Source organism: Kogia breviceps, chromosome 3, assembly GCF_026419965.1.
Source record: "Kogia breviceps isolate mKogBre1 chromosome 3, mKogBre1 haplotype 1, whole genome shotgun sequence".
NCBI lineage: Eukaryota > Metazoa > Chordata > Mammalia > Artiodactyla > Physeteridae > Kogia > Kogia breviceps.
This window is the reverse complement of record NC_081312.1, coordinates 9,256,317-9,272,361: the sequence shown is the minus strand read 5'-3', so window position 1 is coordinate 9,272,361 and position 16,045 is coordinate 9,256,317. Positions and strand designations below refer to the sequence as shown.

The following is a 16,045-nucleotide window of genomic DNA, read 5'->3' as shown; positions in this document are numbered from 1 at the left end:
CAGCCTGGGCTCTGGCTGAAAAGACAAATGAAAAGATAGTCACCTTTCAGAGTATGGAGCCAGGAGCCTCTTGCATCATTTTGGCTTAGGGTTCAAGTGCAGAGAACCCACTTGATTTAGGAACCCCCAAAACATTTCAGTGACACTCAATAGGAATCCTGAAGTTAAATTCCCACGGTAGCCTGGCTGAAGAAAACACAAGTTCTCTGAGGGCCAGGCCCAACCACGGGGTTCTGCAGATAAGGCCCCAAATAGGATGAGCTCACAGCTCAGAATTACGAAGTCTCCAAGGAAACGATCCACCATGTCAGGAGACCCAACAGACGACAGCATCAGGCCAGGAACTTCAGCTACTTGAGCAGCCTGACGATTATAAAATGTGTATGATTAAAATGGCTACAGATAGAATCCGTACCTGAGAGGAGTGCAAAGCTTAAGAGAAAAAGGACAATGAAAAAAAGAGGGGCTTCCCTGGTGGCGCAGTGGTTAAGAATCCATCTGCCAATGCAGGGGACACGGGTTCGAGCCCTGGTCCAGGAAGATCCCACATGCCGCGGAGCAACTAAGCCTGGGCACCACAACTACTGAGCCTGCGCTCTAGAGACCGTGAGCCACAGCTACTGAGCCTGCGCTCTAGAGACCGTGAGCCACAGCTACTGAGCCCACGTGCTGCAACTACTGAAGCGCACGCGTCTAGAGTCTGTGCTCTGCAACAAGAGAAGCCACCGCGATGAGAAGCCCACGCACCGTAACGAAGAGTAGCCCTCGCTCACCACAACTAGAGAAAGCCTGCGTGTAGCAACGAAGACCCAATGCACCAAAAAATAAATAAATAAAATAAGTAAATTTAAAAAAAAATAAGAAAGAAAGAAAACGTGAATGACGGATATAATACAAAACCAAATAGAATTTCTTGAAACAAAATTGAACTTAATAACTCAATGGACTGTTTAAACCAAGGCAAGAATGAGGTGAGAGATGGGGACAAAGGATGAGCAGAGGAATTGGGGGAAGGACAAAAGAGAGGAAAGCAAAGGAGAAGGACTAAAGGGCAGGACGAGGGAGGGAAGGAAGGAAGGAAGGAGGGAGAGGGGAGGAGAGCTGGGTGGAAGTGAACCACAAAGTCCATCAGTCAGTCAGTCAACACACACTTACTAAATACCCACATGTGTATTAAGCATGAGTAACACTGGCCATACAGATAGTAGATAATGTGTCAATGGGTGGATGGATGGTGGAGGGGTGGGTGGATGGGTAGGTGGAAGATTGACAGGTAGGTAGCTGTATAATGCTTGGGGGAGTGGATAAGAGATGGGTGACAAGTAGATAGTGAGTAGGTAAGTGGGTGAAGGGGTTAATGGTGGGTAGTAGATAGTGCAGAGATGGATGAGTACATGGGTATGTGAAGAGTACCTAGGTGGGTTGAGGAGTAGGTGAATGAATAGATGGGTGGGTGATTAAGTGGTTGGAGAGATGAATAGGAGATCTAGTTAGGTTAGTGGAGAGAGAGATGGGTGAGTGGGTAGACAGATGGGTAGGAGGGTGGGGAGATGGGTGGATGGATGGGTAGGTCAGTGGATAGAGTGGTGAGTGGGTAGATGGTAAATAAGAGATTTGGTGGTTAGTTTAGAGGGGAGATAGATGGGTGAGGGGGTAGACAGTTGGATAGGAGGGTGGGGAGATGGGTGATTGGTGTCGCGTGGGTGGGAGAGACGGCAGGTAGATGGATGGATAGATGGTGAGCGAGCAAAGGAGCGGCTGGGTGGGTGGGTGGGAGCAGAAGAGCGGATGAAGGGGCGAAGACAGCCCACCGCCCTCACCCACCTGGGCTTTGGCCTTCACTGCGTCGTACTCGGCCTTCATCTTCTCCTGCGCGTCCTCGTCCACGCTGGGGTCCCCGATCCTGTTGAACAGGGAGGCCGCCTCCTCCAGCAGCCGGTCCAGGAGCGTGGCCTGATTGTCCACGTTGTGAAGCAGCACCTGGGCGTGGCTCAGCTGCCAGCGTTTCTCCTTCAGGCCCGGCTGCAGCTCCACCGGGGGCTCGAGCACCACGGTCATCTTCTGGAACCAGCGGTAGAACTCATCCCGGGCCAGCAGGTACTCGCTCCAGTGCAGCCACACCCACTCGATACGGCTGCAGGCAGAGGCCACGGCCATGAGCATCCCCCCACCAGGCTCACGGGCGGGGAGGCCGTGCCGCTGCCCCCTCCCCGGTACTGGGGGGCTGGGGGAGGGGCCACAAGGACACCCCCTCGGGCCTCACCCCAGTCCTGATAGACAAGACCCTCCCGTCTGGGAAACAAGCTCCATGGGGCTAATGATCAGGGTGGCTCAGATTCCAGACCTGCTCTGAGAACCCCCAGCCTGCTGATGCCCTTAGCCACCAGGACCCCAAATTCCAGCCCCAAACTCCTATGAGTGACGCACGACGACGCCCCCAGTTGTTTCTCTCTGGTGTTGGGACTCCACACACAGTCACCCTGGCTCTTGCCACATGGAGGCCCGCTAGCAGTCACGAGAAGACTTCCACAGGGAGTGTGTCTCTTAATTTGCAGAGTACAGTTGCATCTGTGGGCTCGTCACCGCTCAGGGGGACAGAGGGCTGGGGCCTGTGCTTGGCTCCCAGGCGTGCCTTGAGCTCGCCGCATCACCCTGCCTCTGCACCCGCCTCAGTTTCCCCGTCTGTAACATGGAGGTGGCCCTATTGGGCCAGCCAACATCAAGCTACTTCGTTTGGAATTCCAAGTGAAAGAGTTTGAAAAGCAGAAAACACTGTGTAAAGTCCCCCCGGTCCACTCAACATTCTGGTGTCATAAAGACGGAGAAGGGGCTTCCCTGGTGGCGCAGTGGTTGAGAATCCGCCTGCTGATGCAGGAGACACGGGTTCGTGCCCTGGTCCGGGAAGATCCCACGTGCCGCGGAGCAACTAAGCCCGTGAGACATGGCCGCTAGGCCTGCGCGTCCGGAGCCTGTGCTCCGCAACGGGAGAGGCCACAACAGTGAGAGGCCCGCATACCGCAAAAAAAAACAAACAAACAAACAAAAATAAAAAACAAAAAAAAAAAAAAAAGACGGAGAAGATGCGGGCTGTTCCTGCCCACTGAGGACCTCCCGTGTGCCAAGCGCTGTGCCTGGCTCTTGACATTTCCTATCCCCCCGCCATCCTCCTAAAAACCCTCAAGAAACACTTGATTATACCCATTGTCCAGATGAGGCGCCTGAGGCTCAGAGGTCAAGAAACTTTTCCAAGGCCACACAGCGAGTAACCAGCAGAGCAAGAGGCGGATCCCAGGTCAGGCTAAGCCCCCACCCCTGACCTGGCTCCCTGGTACAAGCAGAGAATCTGGGCTAAAGTGCTAGCAAGGCAACAGGCCTCCTTACCCCCCAGGGCCATCTGGCCATTCATTCTGCTGGAGGATGCACACGCGGCAAGTCTACCAAGAAGTAATTGTTGGCGAAACCCGATGGGCTCCCACAGTCTATGATCCTCATTAAGCTTGATTATAATTAGAAAGAGGCAGGCAGGGTTGACTGACATCCCAAGAGAGCATCCCGTTCCCACTAATCCCAGGACCGAAGAAATGTCCCTCGGGCAGAGGCCCCAGGCCAGCGTGGTGGTGGGCACGGAGGGTAGGCAGCAGCTGCAGACAGAGGCCTGGAAAGGTACCCAGCCACCCTACCTGTGACAGTGGGTCATGTAGGTGACCGTCTCCTCCCACTGGGCTTTGACGTCCCTCAGCCGGGCCAGGATCTCGGGCTTCTGGTCCTCATGGCAGCATGCCAGGAGGGCTTCGGCCGCCCGCAGCACCATGTCCACCTTCATGCGGCCCTCTGGCTCTAGCTGGCATATTTTCTGTTGTGGACACAAAGCCAGTTCCCAGGAGTTAGACAACACGTCAACAGGCAGGGCCTTGGCAAGACAGCGGCAAGACATGGAAAGAGGTAGGACTTTGAGACCAGAGGAGCCGGGGTTCGAATCGCAGCCCCTGCCCCTTCTCCTGTGGCCCTGGGCAGGCTGCCAAGGGCTCTGGGGTGGGAGCGAGCAGCGATGGAGATTAATCCACACAGAACCGCCCAGAGCTGTCTGATGATAGGAGTGCCCTCCCTTCGCCGATGTGTCTGTTCCCAGCTGCGTGAACCCAGAAGAGTTTCATTACTTCCCTGGATGTGGTTTTCTTGTCTGTAAAGTGGGACTAGAGTAGTACTCAGCTCTCAGATTTTTTTTTTTTTTTTCCAGAATTAACTGACAAAATGCATGTAAAGTGCATGTCCCAGTGTGTGACGCCATATGCGAATCTGTCTCTCAGGCCCACTGCAGGGAGTGGGCTTGGCCCAGGTCCCCAGCCGAGGCTCGGAATTATCTCTGAGTTTGCAGTTGGCACCAAGGCCTCGGTCCCTCAGCTGTTCCCACCAGTGGCCAAACAGGAACATGAAGGCAGGCCCGTTACTACAGGACACTGGGCTCCTCTGATGGGTGACTCACTCGGGATGCCCCAAGGCCTTGCCAAGTTCCCCGAGAACCACCCGGCAGCCCAAGATTCTCCCTGCTCTCCCGGGCTCAGCGTCGGACCCGCATTGGACTGACCGCGTCCCTCCCAGCCTCCCCGGGTTCCCGTCCCATTTTCTCTCACAGATGGTTCCCTGTTAAATGTCTTGCATATTTAACCAAATCCTGGCCTTGGCTTCTTGGAGGAGCAAGGCTGATACACAACGCCTGGCAAATAGTACGTTATCTGGTAACATTAGCTGTTGTCATTATTCACTGTTATTAGTCTAGTTCTTTGGCAACTAATGCTTGGTCTCTGCAGTCAAAATAAGATTAGACTCCAATTCCAGGGCCAGTCCCCACTACCGGGGTGACCTTTGTCATGGTACTTAAACTCTCCAGGCCTAGGAAATGGGGGAAGATAATGGTTACGCCACCCAAGGTTACAGTAACATTGCGAGATACGTGAGCACATGGCCTGGCCCGCACTGCATCTTCCATCACTCCAAAATTGTTCACTGTTACTACTGTCTTTTGCTTACCTTCTGATTATATTTACTGACAGCACAGCATGTGCCTCTAAAGCTCCAGCTCTTCCCCAGCCTGTCTCCCTAAGGCTGGCAGTCAGTTTTCTTAGACTGATGCCCCAGGGGGGCTGGCCGTCTGAGCCTTCTCTGCGGGTGGGGTCGGGGAGGGGCTCCTGCCGCGTCCAGTGCTACCCCACTGATAGCTCTGTGGTCCCAGGCAGGTCACTCAGTCACTCGGAGACGGTGATAACAATCTCTGCTTTGTCTACCTCGTAGGGTTATAATATGACTTTTCAAAAACACTATTAATTAAATATTGATATGTTAGCGTACTTTATCAACCACTGAGCAGCTATGCAGACCCTCCCCCAGCACGTGCAAATGGGCGGTGGTCCCGGTCTTTTCTGTTACTTCCTATGAGAGTGGTTAAACGATGATGATGACAATGATGATGGTCTAGAGCAGCGCTCCCCAACCTTTTTGGCACCAGGGACCGGTTTCGTGGAAGACAGTTTTTCCACGGGTGGTGGCAGGGTGGGAGATGGTTCAGGTCGTCATGCGGGCGATGGGGGGGCGGCAGATGAAGCTTCGCTCATTCGCCTGCTGTGCAGCCAGGTTCCTAACAGGCCACAGACCGGTCCCGGTCCCCGGCCCAGGGCTTGGGGGCCCCTGGCATAGAGGGACTTCCCTGCCTACGCGTGTGATCAAAGAGTGAGAGTAAAGAACCTCCTTACAAGGGCTGTCTCCGTGTTCTGAGTGGGGTGTGGAGCAGGTAGAGTGAAGAGCAGGGAGATTCCCCAGGAGAGGAAAAGGGCTTTTGTTTGGGGTTCAGGGGCTGGGCCGAGAAGCAAGAGTTGCCGGACCCTAGAAGGTAATGGGGACAGCAAGCACCCAGCAGGGACCCCAAGTCCCGCTCGGCAGCCAGCAGCAAAGTGGGGGACAAAGGCACCATAGTGACGAGTGTGGACCAAAGACCCAGGGCCACCGTGGAATGTTCTGGGCTGAGTAAGATTACCCACCCCCCGGGCAGAACATTTCACACCACTCAGAAGAAGGGGTCCCCCGGCGTGGCTGAGGATGAATTTCTTGCCATCCAGTGAGATTTAATTTGATTAGAAATAATCATAATAATTCAGGATCTGATGTCTCTGACACCCAGAGCTGTGGAGGAGACCCCATGCCCAATCCCCAAGCTGGCAAGATGGGTACCAGGGTGATCCCAATCTTACCAGTGGGGGCACTGGGGACCCACAGAAACCTTAGCTTTGCAGAACAATTCTCTGCAGCAGTTAGTGGGGCCTCCTCTATAGGGGCTGCCCAATTTAACCTCAGTCGGAATCCAGCTCCGTGAATGAAGGGAGACAGCAGCTTGGGGAAGAAACTAAATTCAATCTCTCTCTGCCACACTCACAAGGAACCAGCCAAGCCTGGGAAGTCGCTGTGAGGACAAGGGCCCCTTCTCAAAGTCCAGGGTCCTGATGGTGTCATCTCCTCTAGGCCTCTGGACCTTTGCCCTCCTGATTCCTGTCCAGGGAGGCCCAGGCTGGACCAGGGGAACATGGGAGACGGGGGGACCCACCGCTCTTTGCAGGGGAGTGAGCCTGTTGCTTCCCTGCAAAGAGAAAAGAGCTGGCCAGTCCCAAAGGCCGGCGGAACGTGAGCCCCACCTGGCCGGAAGCAGAAACCCCTCTGCCCCCCAAACCAAAGCGTCGACCAGAGGCATGTCTGCTCTGGGACCAGAGGCTAGGGCTGAGCTGGCAAAGCCAACTTTCGAGAAGCAGATTCCGCCCTCCCTCTCTGATGGGATCCCTGATGATTCCGCTCTCTGGCTGGTGTGTGGTTCTTCTACAGCCCCACCCCAGCAAAGACACAGTCCAGGAGCGCTTGGCAAGGGACACGAGCCAGCTGGGAAGGGGTCATTGAACTGTAGCCACAAAGCAATTCTGATTCGAGGGAGCCTTGAGGGCAGAACTCAGGCGGGGGTTGTGTGGAGGGAAAATCTTAGCAGGGAGGAGAAGCAGGTCAGGAAGGCTGGAGGGAAGTGGTGAGCCAGGGCTTTCCCTCAACGCAGTTACAGCCAGATGGGCGCTGTCCTGGGTACTATGCTGAGTACTATGCTGGGTACCGAGCTGAGTACTGTGTTGGGTACTGTGCTGGGTACTGACTGACTACTGTGCTGAGTACTATGCTGAGTACTGTGCTGGGTACCGAGCTGAGTACTATGTTGGGTACTGTGCTGGGTACTGAGCTGACTACTGTGCTGAGTACTATGCTGGGTACTGTGCTGGGTACTATGCTGAGTACTATGCTGGGTACCGAGCTGAGTACTGTGTTGGGTACTGTGCTGGGTACTGAGCTGACTACTGTGCTGAGTACTATGCTGAGTACTGTGCTGGGTACTATGCTGGGTACCGAGCTGAGTACTGTGTTGGGTACTGTGCTGGGTACTGAGCTGACTACTGTGCTGAGTACTATGCTGAGTATTGTGCTGGGTACTAAGCTGAGTACTGTGTTGGGTACTGAGCTGACTACTGTGCTGAGTACTATGCTGAGTACTGTGCTGAGTACTATGCTGGGTACCGAGCTGAGTACTGTGTTGGGTACTGTGCTGGGTACTGAGCTGACTACTGTGCTGAGTACTATGCTGAGTACTGTGCTGGGTACTATGCTGGGTACTGAGCTGAGTACTGTGTTGGGTACTGAGCTGACTACTGTGCTGAGTACTGTGCTGGGTACTATGCTGGGTACCGAGCTGAGTACTGTGTTGGGTACTGTGCTGGGTACTGAGCTGACTACTGTGCTGAGTACTATGCTGGGTACTGAGCTGAGTACTGTGTTGGGTACTGAGCTGACTACTGTGCTGAGTACTGTGCTGGGTACCAAGCTGAGTACTGTGTTGGGTACTGTGCTGGGTACTAAGCTGATCACTATGCTGAGTACTGTGCTGGGTACTAGAATCCAGGAGGAAAACAAACATGGCCTGATGCTTGCAGGCTGTAAGGGGGTCTGCAGACAAGAACACAGATGACTGTAAAAGAGCCATGAGCGACCCCAATCTTGGAGCTCTGAGGAGGGATGTGGGCAAACCAGGAAGGCCTTATGAGGAGGTGGCAGTGGCACCAGGCCTCAGCGCTGAGCAGACATTTGCACCAGCGAAGCTAGGAAAACACGGCATGTTCAGGGCATCCGGCTTTTGGAAGCCAAGTCCTAGGAAGTGTGGCATGTCTCTGACCATGAAGAGGCTTGGAAACCAGTCAGGAAGCAGCCTGGCCTAGATCCCAAGTGCAGGGGCGAGGAGGGCAAAGAGACAAGATGCTGCAACCTGGGAGAGCAGCCGCTGCAGGCACTGGCACAGGCTGGGAGACTCCACAGGCCGGTGTCCCTGCATCAAAACCACGAGAAACAATCTTCTCCACTGGCTCTGCCAGCGTGCCCTGCACTTTGCCAAGGGCACCAGTAAGTCATTGACCTCAATCCTCCCACCCTCCTGCAAGGTGGCAACTAGCACTTTCCCCAGGAGCAAAGCTGACGTTCAGAGGACACTGGAAATTCTCCCCAGGTGCCACAGCCAGAGCGGGGATTCGAAGCCAGGCCTCCAGGCCCCAGACCCCAAGCTCTCCTCCCCCCTCAGGCCCCTCCCTCCCCTCCCCCCGGATCCCCATCCTGGCTAAGTCCTCCTCATTCAACCCTCAGCAGTGAAGTCACTTGTCCCCAGAGGCCTCTCTTGAACTCCCCTGCTGGGGGTTCTTCCTGCACTTTACAGCTGGGAAAATGAGGTGGCAGCAGGGCATGGGACCCGCTCCTGGCCACACAGCTACTAAGCTTCAGAGTTGGATCAGAACTCATATCCCGGTCACTCTAGCCAACAGGCGCTTGGGACGTGCATCACTGAGCTGGTGGAGGGATCGCATGGGAGACCCCAGACCCCAGGGGAGGCCCCACAGCCCAGCAGGTAGAAAAGGCTCTAGCTGCTCCCTTTCACCAGAGGACAAGGGTGAAATGTTTTCTTACTGCAGAATCGGCTTTGAAATATCAAAGCCCACAGAAAACGAGCGGTTCTGAGCCCCGTAGGAGAGCACGGTGGTGGGGTACCCAGCACACGGCTCCCTTGACCTAGGCTGCAGGCCAAATCCCTGAGGGCTCACCTGATGGAAGTGCTCCCTCGGCTTCCAGAACCCGGTCACCTTGGCCTTGCCAACAGCTCTTCCTAAGGGCCGCCCTTGCCTTCTCCTAACGAAGCCAGACCCTCCACCAGTGGGTAACGAGCTGCCAGCAAACGGTGCAACGTGCAAAGGGCTTAGCACGCTCAGACAGCAGGTGCCGTGCAGCGCTGTGCGGAGCTGGGGCTGGGGCTGGGGGACGGGGTTAGGAAAGACCCGCGGATAAGGGGACGTTTCCTTTCACATGCACAGCCAGACCCAAACGAAAGGGCGTTCCAGCTAGATGCAACAGCACACACAAAGGTTGGGTGATAGGAAATCTAGGAGGTTTTCTGCCAACGCGAATGGATGCGTGCCTGGGAGGTCGGCTGGAGGGGGTAGCTGAGGCTGGAGAAGAGGGTTGTGGCTGATAGGTAGTGGAGGACGGTTGATGCCAGGTGAAGCTGGGTTTTCTCTCGCGGGCAATGGGGAGCCATGGAAGGTTTTAGAGGAGGAGAATAATTTCATGAGACCCATGTCAGGGATGTACCTCGTACATACTTGTGTGGCTGCAGGATTATGTTCACGCCTGTCCCCGTGACGCCGTGAACCTGAGCGTACGGTGTGCCTCACCCCTTCCACTGCCCCAGGACCCCACACGGGGACGGCCAGTGATGCTCTGAACTCAGCCCTGGCTTCAAACCCTAACAAGATCCATTCCTTTCATTCTGGCCCATCACTGTGTCTAGGGATCCGTTTCACTATTGAAAAGTGGGGACAATACACCACCACCACAGGGCTTTGGGGAAACTAAACATGAAAGCTGATAGTACAGGCTTGAGCACATAATAGTTGCTGAATGAATGTCAGCTCTCTTCTCTCAGCGACCGGGCGGAGTCATCTTTTGATAATGAATATTGGTGACAATAATAATGACGCTGACGACAGAGGCCGAGGCTGGCAAGAGAAGGGGCTGTGGCTGTCAGCTCCTCTCCTCACCAGGCTTTTGCCCCTGACCTTCTGAACCTCCAACCCATCACCCACTCTGTTACAGAGTGGTCCTCCTTGGCGCCCTGTTCCAGGCTCTGGAACCACTGACCCCTGCCCACCTCTCTGGCCCTGACCCCTGCTTCTCCCTGATGGGTGATGCTGTCCCAACACCAACACTGGGGGTGTCCCACACGTGCCCCCAGCTGTGCCCGCCTCCAGTGATTTTCCTGTTCTGTTCACTCCGCCTGGAGCCCCTTCCCTCCCCTCCTCCTGGATCTCCAAGTCTGGCTAACTCTTCCCCATTCAAGCCTCAGCAGTAAAGACCCTTGTCCCCAGAGGCCTCTCTTGACCCTCTAGACCGGGGGACGTGACCTCCTTGGGGCTCCCCGTGTACCCTGGGTTCTCCACTCACTTCACCGTCCAGTTGAGAAGCCTCTGAGCGGGCCACTCAAGAGGGGTCACCCCTCCTTTCTGCCGTGATGGTCCCCTGGGTAGGGCTCTCCTCTCATCAGCTGCGCCAAGTATCTGCTCATGGTTGCTATAAAAGGACAAGCGGTGCAGGGTGCTGCATGCTAGGACGGTGCTGCACCAAGAGGGAGGCCGAGCAGGGATGGGGGACCTTTCCCACTGGGACAAGAGGGGGTCTCTGTGCCTACCTGGGAGGAGTTCCCTGAGGGCAGGGACCAGGCACCATCACCTGGCCTCCCAGGGGTTCGAGGCCTGGCACAGGGGAGGCTGGCAGAAAACGTGACTCAAAGTGGAGGGTCTCAGATCCTTTGGGGTCCGACCAATGAAGGACTGAGAAGGACTATTCTGAGGGCAACTGGGATGACAGGAAATGCCAGAAAACACTGGAGGGGACTGGGGGTGGGGGATGGGGAAGAGAGGGTGCCATTGCCCCTGTCAACTCAGGCCAGCTTCACAGGTAGCACAGGGCTTTCTCTATGTTAACATCCATTAGCAACAAAAGCCTCCTCAAGGCAGCTTGTGACCCACCCTCTCGAAGTCAGCATCCTGACGTAATGGGCTTCACCCATTCTAGAAGGGAAGTGAAGAGAGGTCCAGCAGGGTCACAGGGCCAGCAAGAAGCAGAGCTGGGATTTGAACCCAGGACTTCCAGACTCCAAAGCCTGTCCTCTCTCTAGTCCACTGAGCTGTTCTACTAAACAGAATGCCTGAGAAACCCCAACACCCTGCACCCTGACGCTGGCAGGCACGATTTTACAGAAGCACACGATGCTGTAGGGAAGCAGAAAGCATGTTTGAAGAGGAGTCAGAAGACCGGAATTCCAGGGTGGAGTGTCCTCCCCAGAGACCTTTTCAACTTGAACAAGTCACCAGACCGCTCCAAGACTCAGTTTCCCCACTTGTAAAATGCAAAGCCTGGGTCCTCCTTCATACTGTGTGGTGACACTTAAGACACTGGCCCTGAAAATGTGATATCAATTCTTAATTTTAACTGTCCGCTTCCAAAAAGAGCATTAGATATTTTCAATAAAATGTGCAAAATCAATATGACAGCTCAAAAAAAAAAAAAAAAAAAAAGAAAAAGAAAAAAAGAGAAAGAAAGAAAAGACAAGACACAGGGAAGTGGGTGTGGGGTCAGCTCTGTTTCTAGCCTGTTGGGGGGTCAGTTTGTGCAGGAAGAGGTAAGCCTCCCCTTAAATAAAGCAACCATTGTTAGGTGATAAATTAGAATTGTGGAATATCCCAATGGATATGACCTGAGAGACGTTAAGTCAACTGCTTTACTTACAGATGGGAAACTGAGGCCCAGAGAGGGACAGGGATGTGGCCGAGGTCACACAGCACTTTAGATCAGCGTGGAGACTACCACCCAGGTCTCTGACTCTTAGTCTAGAGTTCTTCCCCCTGGCCCCTGGCCCGGAGCAGATGACCTCAGGTGGGGGGCACCACAGTGCTAGGCCAGGCACTGGGCATCGGCCCTTCCGGTCAGGGTAGCACTGAGCTTCTGCCTTGTGCCAGGTCAGGGTAGAGCTGGACTCTAGCCCTATAAAAGCCAAGGGAGGGGCCTCAGCTGCAGAGAAGCAGAGAAGGGGCAGGAAGCAGGGCCTGGGCCGCCTGGGGGTGGGGACCATCCGGCTGCACGGTGCCCCCTTCCAGGATGGGAGAGTCAGACCCTTTCGATGAAAGTGTGATCCTAGGACCCCCAGCAAAGGTGTCACCGAGAGCACGTCAGAAACGTCACATCTCGGGTCCACCCCCAGCTCCTGGCTCAGAATCTGCACTTAAACCCCGGGAGATTCAAAGACATCAGATTTTGAGAAACACCGGTCTAGTCTGCTCTGCCATGTAACAGTTGGGAAACCTGAGGCCTGAGAGGGAGGGACCGGGCCAAGGCCATAGGGTTATCAAGGCCATGGTCTCTGCATACCTCGGTCTCCCGCAGCCTGGCCTCCAGGGCTGCGCGGGGCCCCTGGGTGTTGTCATTGATCTGCAGCCGCTCCTGCACAGCCTTCATCCACTCCTGGGCGTCCCCCGTGCTCCTGGCGAAGCCCTCCTGCAGCTGCTGAGTCATGGCACCTGCAGGGGCTGAAGACAGGACCACACGAGGTCAGGCGCACAGGTGAGAACACGGAGGCGAGGAGGGCGGGGGAAGGCGAGCTGTGGAGAGGCCCCAGCCAGCTGGCGGCGGCGAGTGTCGGGGAGCCTGACCCTGGGAATGGGGCTCACACTCCACCCCCAACACCCTCCTGATGCGCCAATGCTCCGCTTCGGTGCCAACAGCCAGAGGCGATCGCGTTTGTCAGAGCGCCAAAGGACTGCAAATGGGCCGAGAAGGAAAACAGGTCTGGCCTCTCTGGGGACTGGGCAGGGAGAGTGGGCCCAGGGTGCCCGGTTGGCAAAGACTCTCTTTGTCTCAGGTTCCCTGCTCCCCTCTGACGCTAGCTTGGTGCTCAGGGCCAACTCTCTCCTGGCTTTTTGGTTGGAAACCCCTTGAAAAGTGGATCCTAAAACACACACAGGCTGAGATATCTGTGACAGACACTGAATCTTGATCTGAATGGATCAAAAAGCCTCAACCTAAGAAACACAGTTTTGGGGCATTGGCCAGGCTGACGCCTGCCCCTGAACCTCAACCTGAAATTAATATCTCAGGTTGGGGATGGCCCCGTGAGCCAGGTGTCTTGTGGCTACTTCTCCACCAAACCTGGGTCCCTGGCAGACGTTGCCAAGTGTTTCCACTGAGCTACGCACCACCTACCTCCTGGTAGCCACTGACAGTCAACTGACCTAGCATCTGGGCTGAGACCCACCGCCTTGCCTCCTGGCATAGGGTCTCCCAGCTAAACCAACCCCTTTGCTATCCTGTCCCCTCCTCTCTTTCCCTTACCTTCTAGCTGTGGATACAAGGTCTCAGATTTTCTCATGTAACTTTCTTAAAATCCCATTAAGCCCAGGAAAAAACTCTTCTGCATTTCGGTTCTAGTTGTCTGCTTATGGCAACTATATCCGACTTTGGATTAAAGTTATTTATATCTGCATCTTAGGTGAAAGGATTGTGTCTAGTTTATCCTCCAATCTCCCACAATGCCTAGCACAGAGTAAACCCTCTGCCAATGCTGAAATAGCCCAGCGTTGGTATAAAGTGTCACGCACCCAAAACCAACCACAGCCTTTGTTAAAAAGACAAAACAAAAGAAAACTAGCAACAACCCAAATGCCCAACAATAGGAAATTAGTTAAGGAAACTATCACACACTTGCACTGCAGAATATTATGCAGCCAATAAAAAGTAGGCTTGAAATGAATCTGTGATGGAGAATACTTAGGCTCTAATGATAATATCCAAAAATGCAACAAAATTTATACTTAGTAGCCCCGGCTCTACAGCTAATAAAAACAAAAAACAAAACAACCACAACAAAACCATGCTCCTAGAAAAAGGCTGGGAAATCTCGCCATTACGAGGCCCATGTAGGGACTTCCCTGGCAGTCCAGTGGTTAGCACGCCACGCTTCCATTGCAGGGGGCATGGGTTTGATCCCTGGTCAAGGAAGTAAGATCCCGCAAGCCACATGAAGTGGTCCAAACAAACGAACAAAAACCAATGCCCATGTGATGAATCGGAGAGAGGGGTGTGGGCAAGTGGCTGAAGACGCATCCCACATGACCTCGGGCCTCTCTTCTCCTGGCATGGTGTCTTTGGAGGCCACGTAGTTAAGGACCATTGTCTGGTTGGTGGAATCACAGTTGGAAGTTTTTCTGTTTCCCTATTTTTCCTCTTAGGCACTTGGTGAATTTTCCAGAAAGGGCAGTCGTTATCTTAAAATTTAAAAACCCAAATAATTTCTTAACATTGGCTGAATGGTTTGTTGGCCCTTTTTTCTCAATCATCAGTGGGCTGTACAACAGGCGTTGACTGGGAATCTGGGCATCCCGCCCTTCACCTCTACCCTTGCACCGGCGTCTCTGCCATCAGATTGCACGACGCAGCTGGGAGAGAGGGAGGACGCCACCAGCCAGGGGAAGGGAGTGGGCGAGCCAGGGTGGGCTTCCCTCTGGGACCTCGGCCCTCAGAGCTCCGTCTCCCAGTTTTCTTCCGGAGCTGTTTTGATGGTTTTCTAACAACTTAAAACGTTCCCTGCAGCCACTTTGAATGCTTCGTTTGAAAAGCACATTCGAATGCGCAGGCATTTAAATTGGTTCATTGTGGCTTTAATCTCTCGTCTAGTGTGTGACTTGATTGGCTTCCAAAAGCTCAGCTTTTAGTTTTTACAAAGCGACGAAAGGGAGGAGCAAAAACTAGCTCCCAGAGTTTCAGATGACAGGAGGCGGAGGAGGGGTGGATGCTCTAAACACCCAAAGGCAGCGAGGTTTGGAGAACCCTTCTTGCAGTCGGAAACGCCCAGGGCCTGGGAGGTGTGATGGTTTGGAGACCCCAAGGTACTCACATGGAACACGAGGGGTCCCGCAGGGCAGGCCGGGACTAGGGTGGACCTCAGACCCACATATCAGCCTCAGATGGGGGCTTCTAAACTCGGATGGGGGACCACTAACTGTCAGCTTGGTGAAGCTGCAGGCAGAGCTCAAGAGATCAGGGCCTCTTGGCCTGTTCTACCAAAGCACTTCATTCCAGGTCAGTGAAACACACAGGAATTAAACAAACATGCGCTCCTAGCTAGGCCAGATGCTACAACCACAGCAGCAAATAAGGGGGCACCACCTCTGCCTCCAGAAGCTTCCAGAAGAGAAGCTGCACATTGAATGCCTATGTGGGCTGCAGGTGGATGAACTGCAAACCGGGGTGGGGGATTTGAGGGGAGGGGGATGGACTTTTACTGTGGATCCCTTCTTGGAATAAAGTCTTTAAATGCCGGGAATAAACTGCAAGAATTACAAAGGAAACCAATCATATTAAAACATAGTTATCAAAATACTAAAAATCGAATTAATCACAGACACACACACACACACACACACCCCACACCACACACTACCTTACTAACGCATTCAATCACAAGATCTAATGACAATGGGTCTAAAAACTACCGGAATTTTGAAACACTGATGGGCATAAAATACATTTCAAGAAATCTACAATGACTGCAGTGCGACATAAAAATATATGTGACAGTTACAGCCACTGCTAATAACAGAGTAGGCTTTGATTTTGTTTTGCCTCCTGCATAACTGAAGAAATTGCCATCAGTTAGAGGTCAGTAGCAATTCTATCCATAGCTCCCTGTCAGTCCATGGACCTAGGGTAGAATCCACAACTGATGGAAAGGAGAGCCTGCTTCCTTACACAAGTTTAAAAGTTTAAAGTTAAAAAGCAAATGAGCAGTTCAAGAAAAGCCCACTCACAATTGGTTTATGGACCAGGAAGACATCCCTCCCTAGCGTCCCTCACCAGGAACATCATGGATTTCCCTCTGTTT

The 16,045-nt window shown here is 53.8% G+C and overlaps 1 protein-coding gene across 10 annotated transcripts in view; it reads right to left on the bottom strand.

Moving 5' to 3' along the window:
* Nucleotides 1-16,045, bottom strand: part of SYNE3 (spectrin repeat containing nuclear envelope family member 3) — a 105,683-nt gene that overhangs the window by 56,280 nt on the left and 33,358 nt on the right. For 9 of the 10 annotated variants that reach the window (XR_010839424.1, XR_010839425.1, XM_067027816.1 and 6 more), the window contains exons 2-4: nucleotides 12,538-12,695; nucleotides 3,681-3,853; nucleotides 1,825-2,134 (exon numbers count right to left, since the gene is read on the bottom strand). Coding sequence is in view for 8 of the 10 variants with exons in the window: in XM_067027816.1 (XP_066883917.1) it covers nucleotides 1,825-2,134; nucleotides 3,681-3,853; nucleotides 12,538-12,681 (627 nt within the window). In the remaining 2 variants the exon portion in view is untranslated. The remainder of the gene's footprint in view (nucleotides 1-1,824; nucleotides 2,135-3,680; nucleotides 3,854-12,537; nucleotides 12,696-16,045) is intronic. The other variant, XM_067027818.1, reaches the window with a different exon arrangement.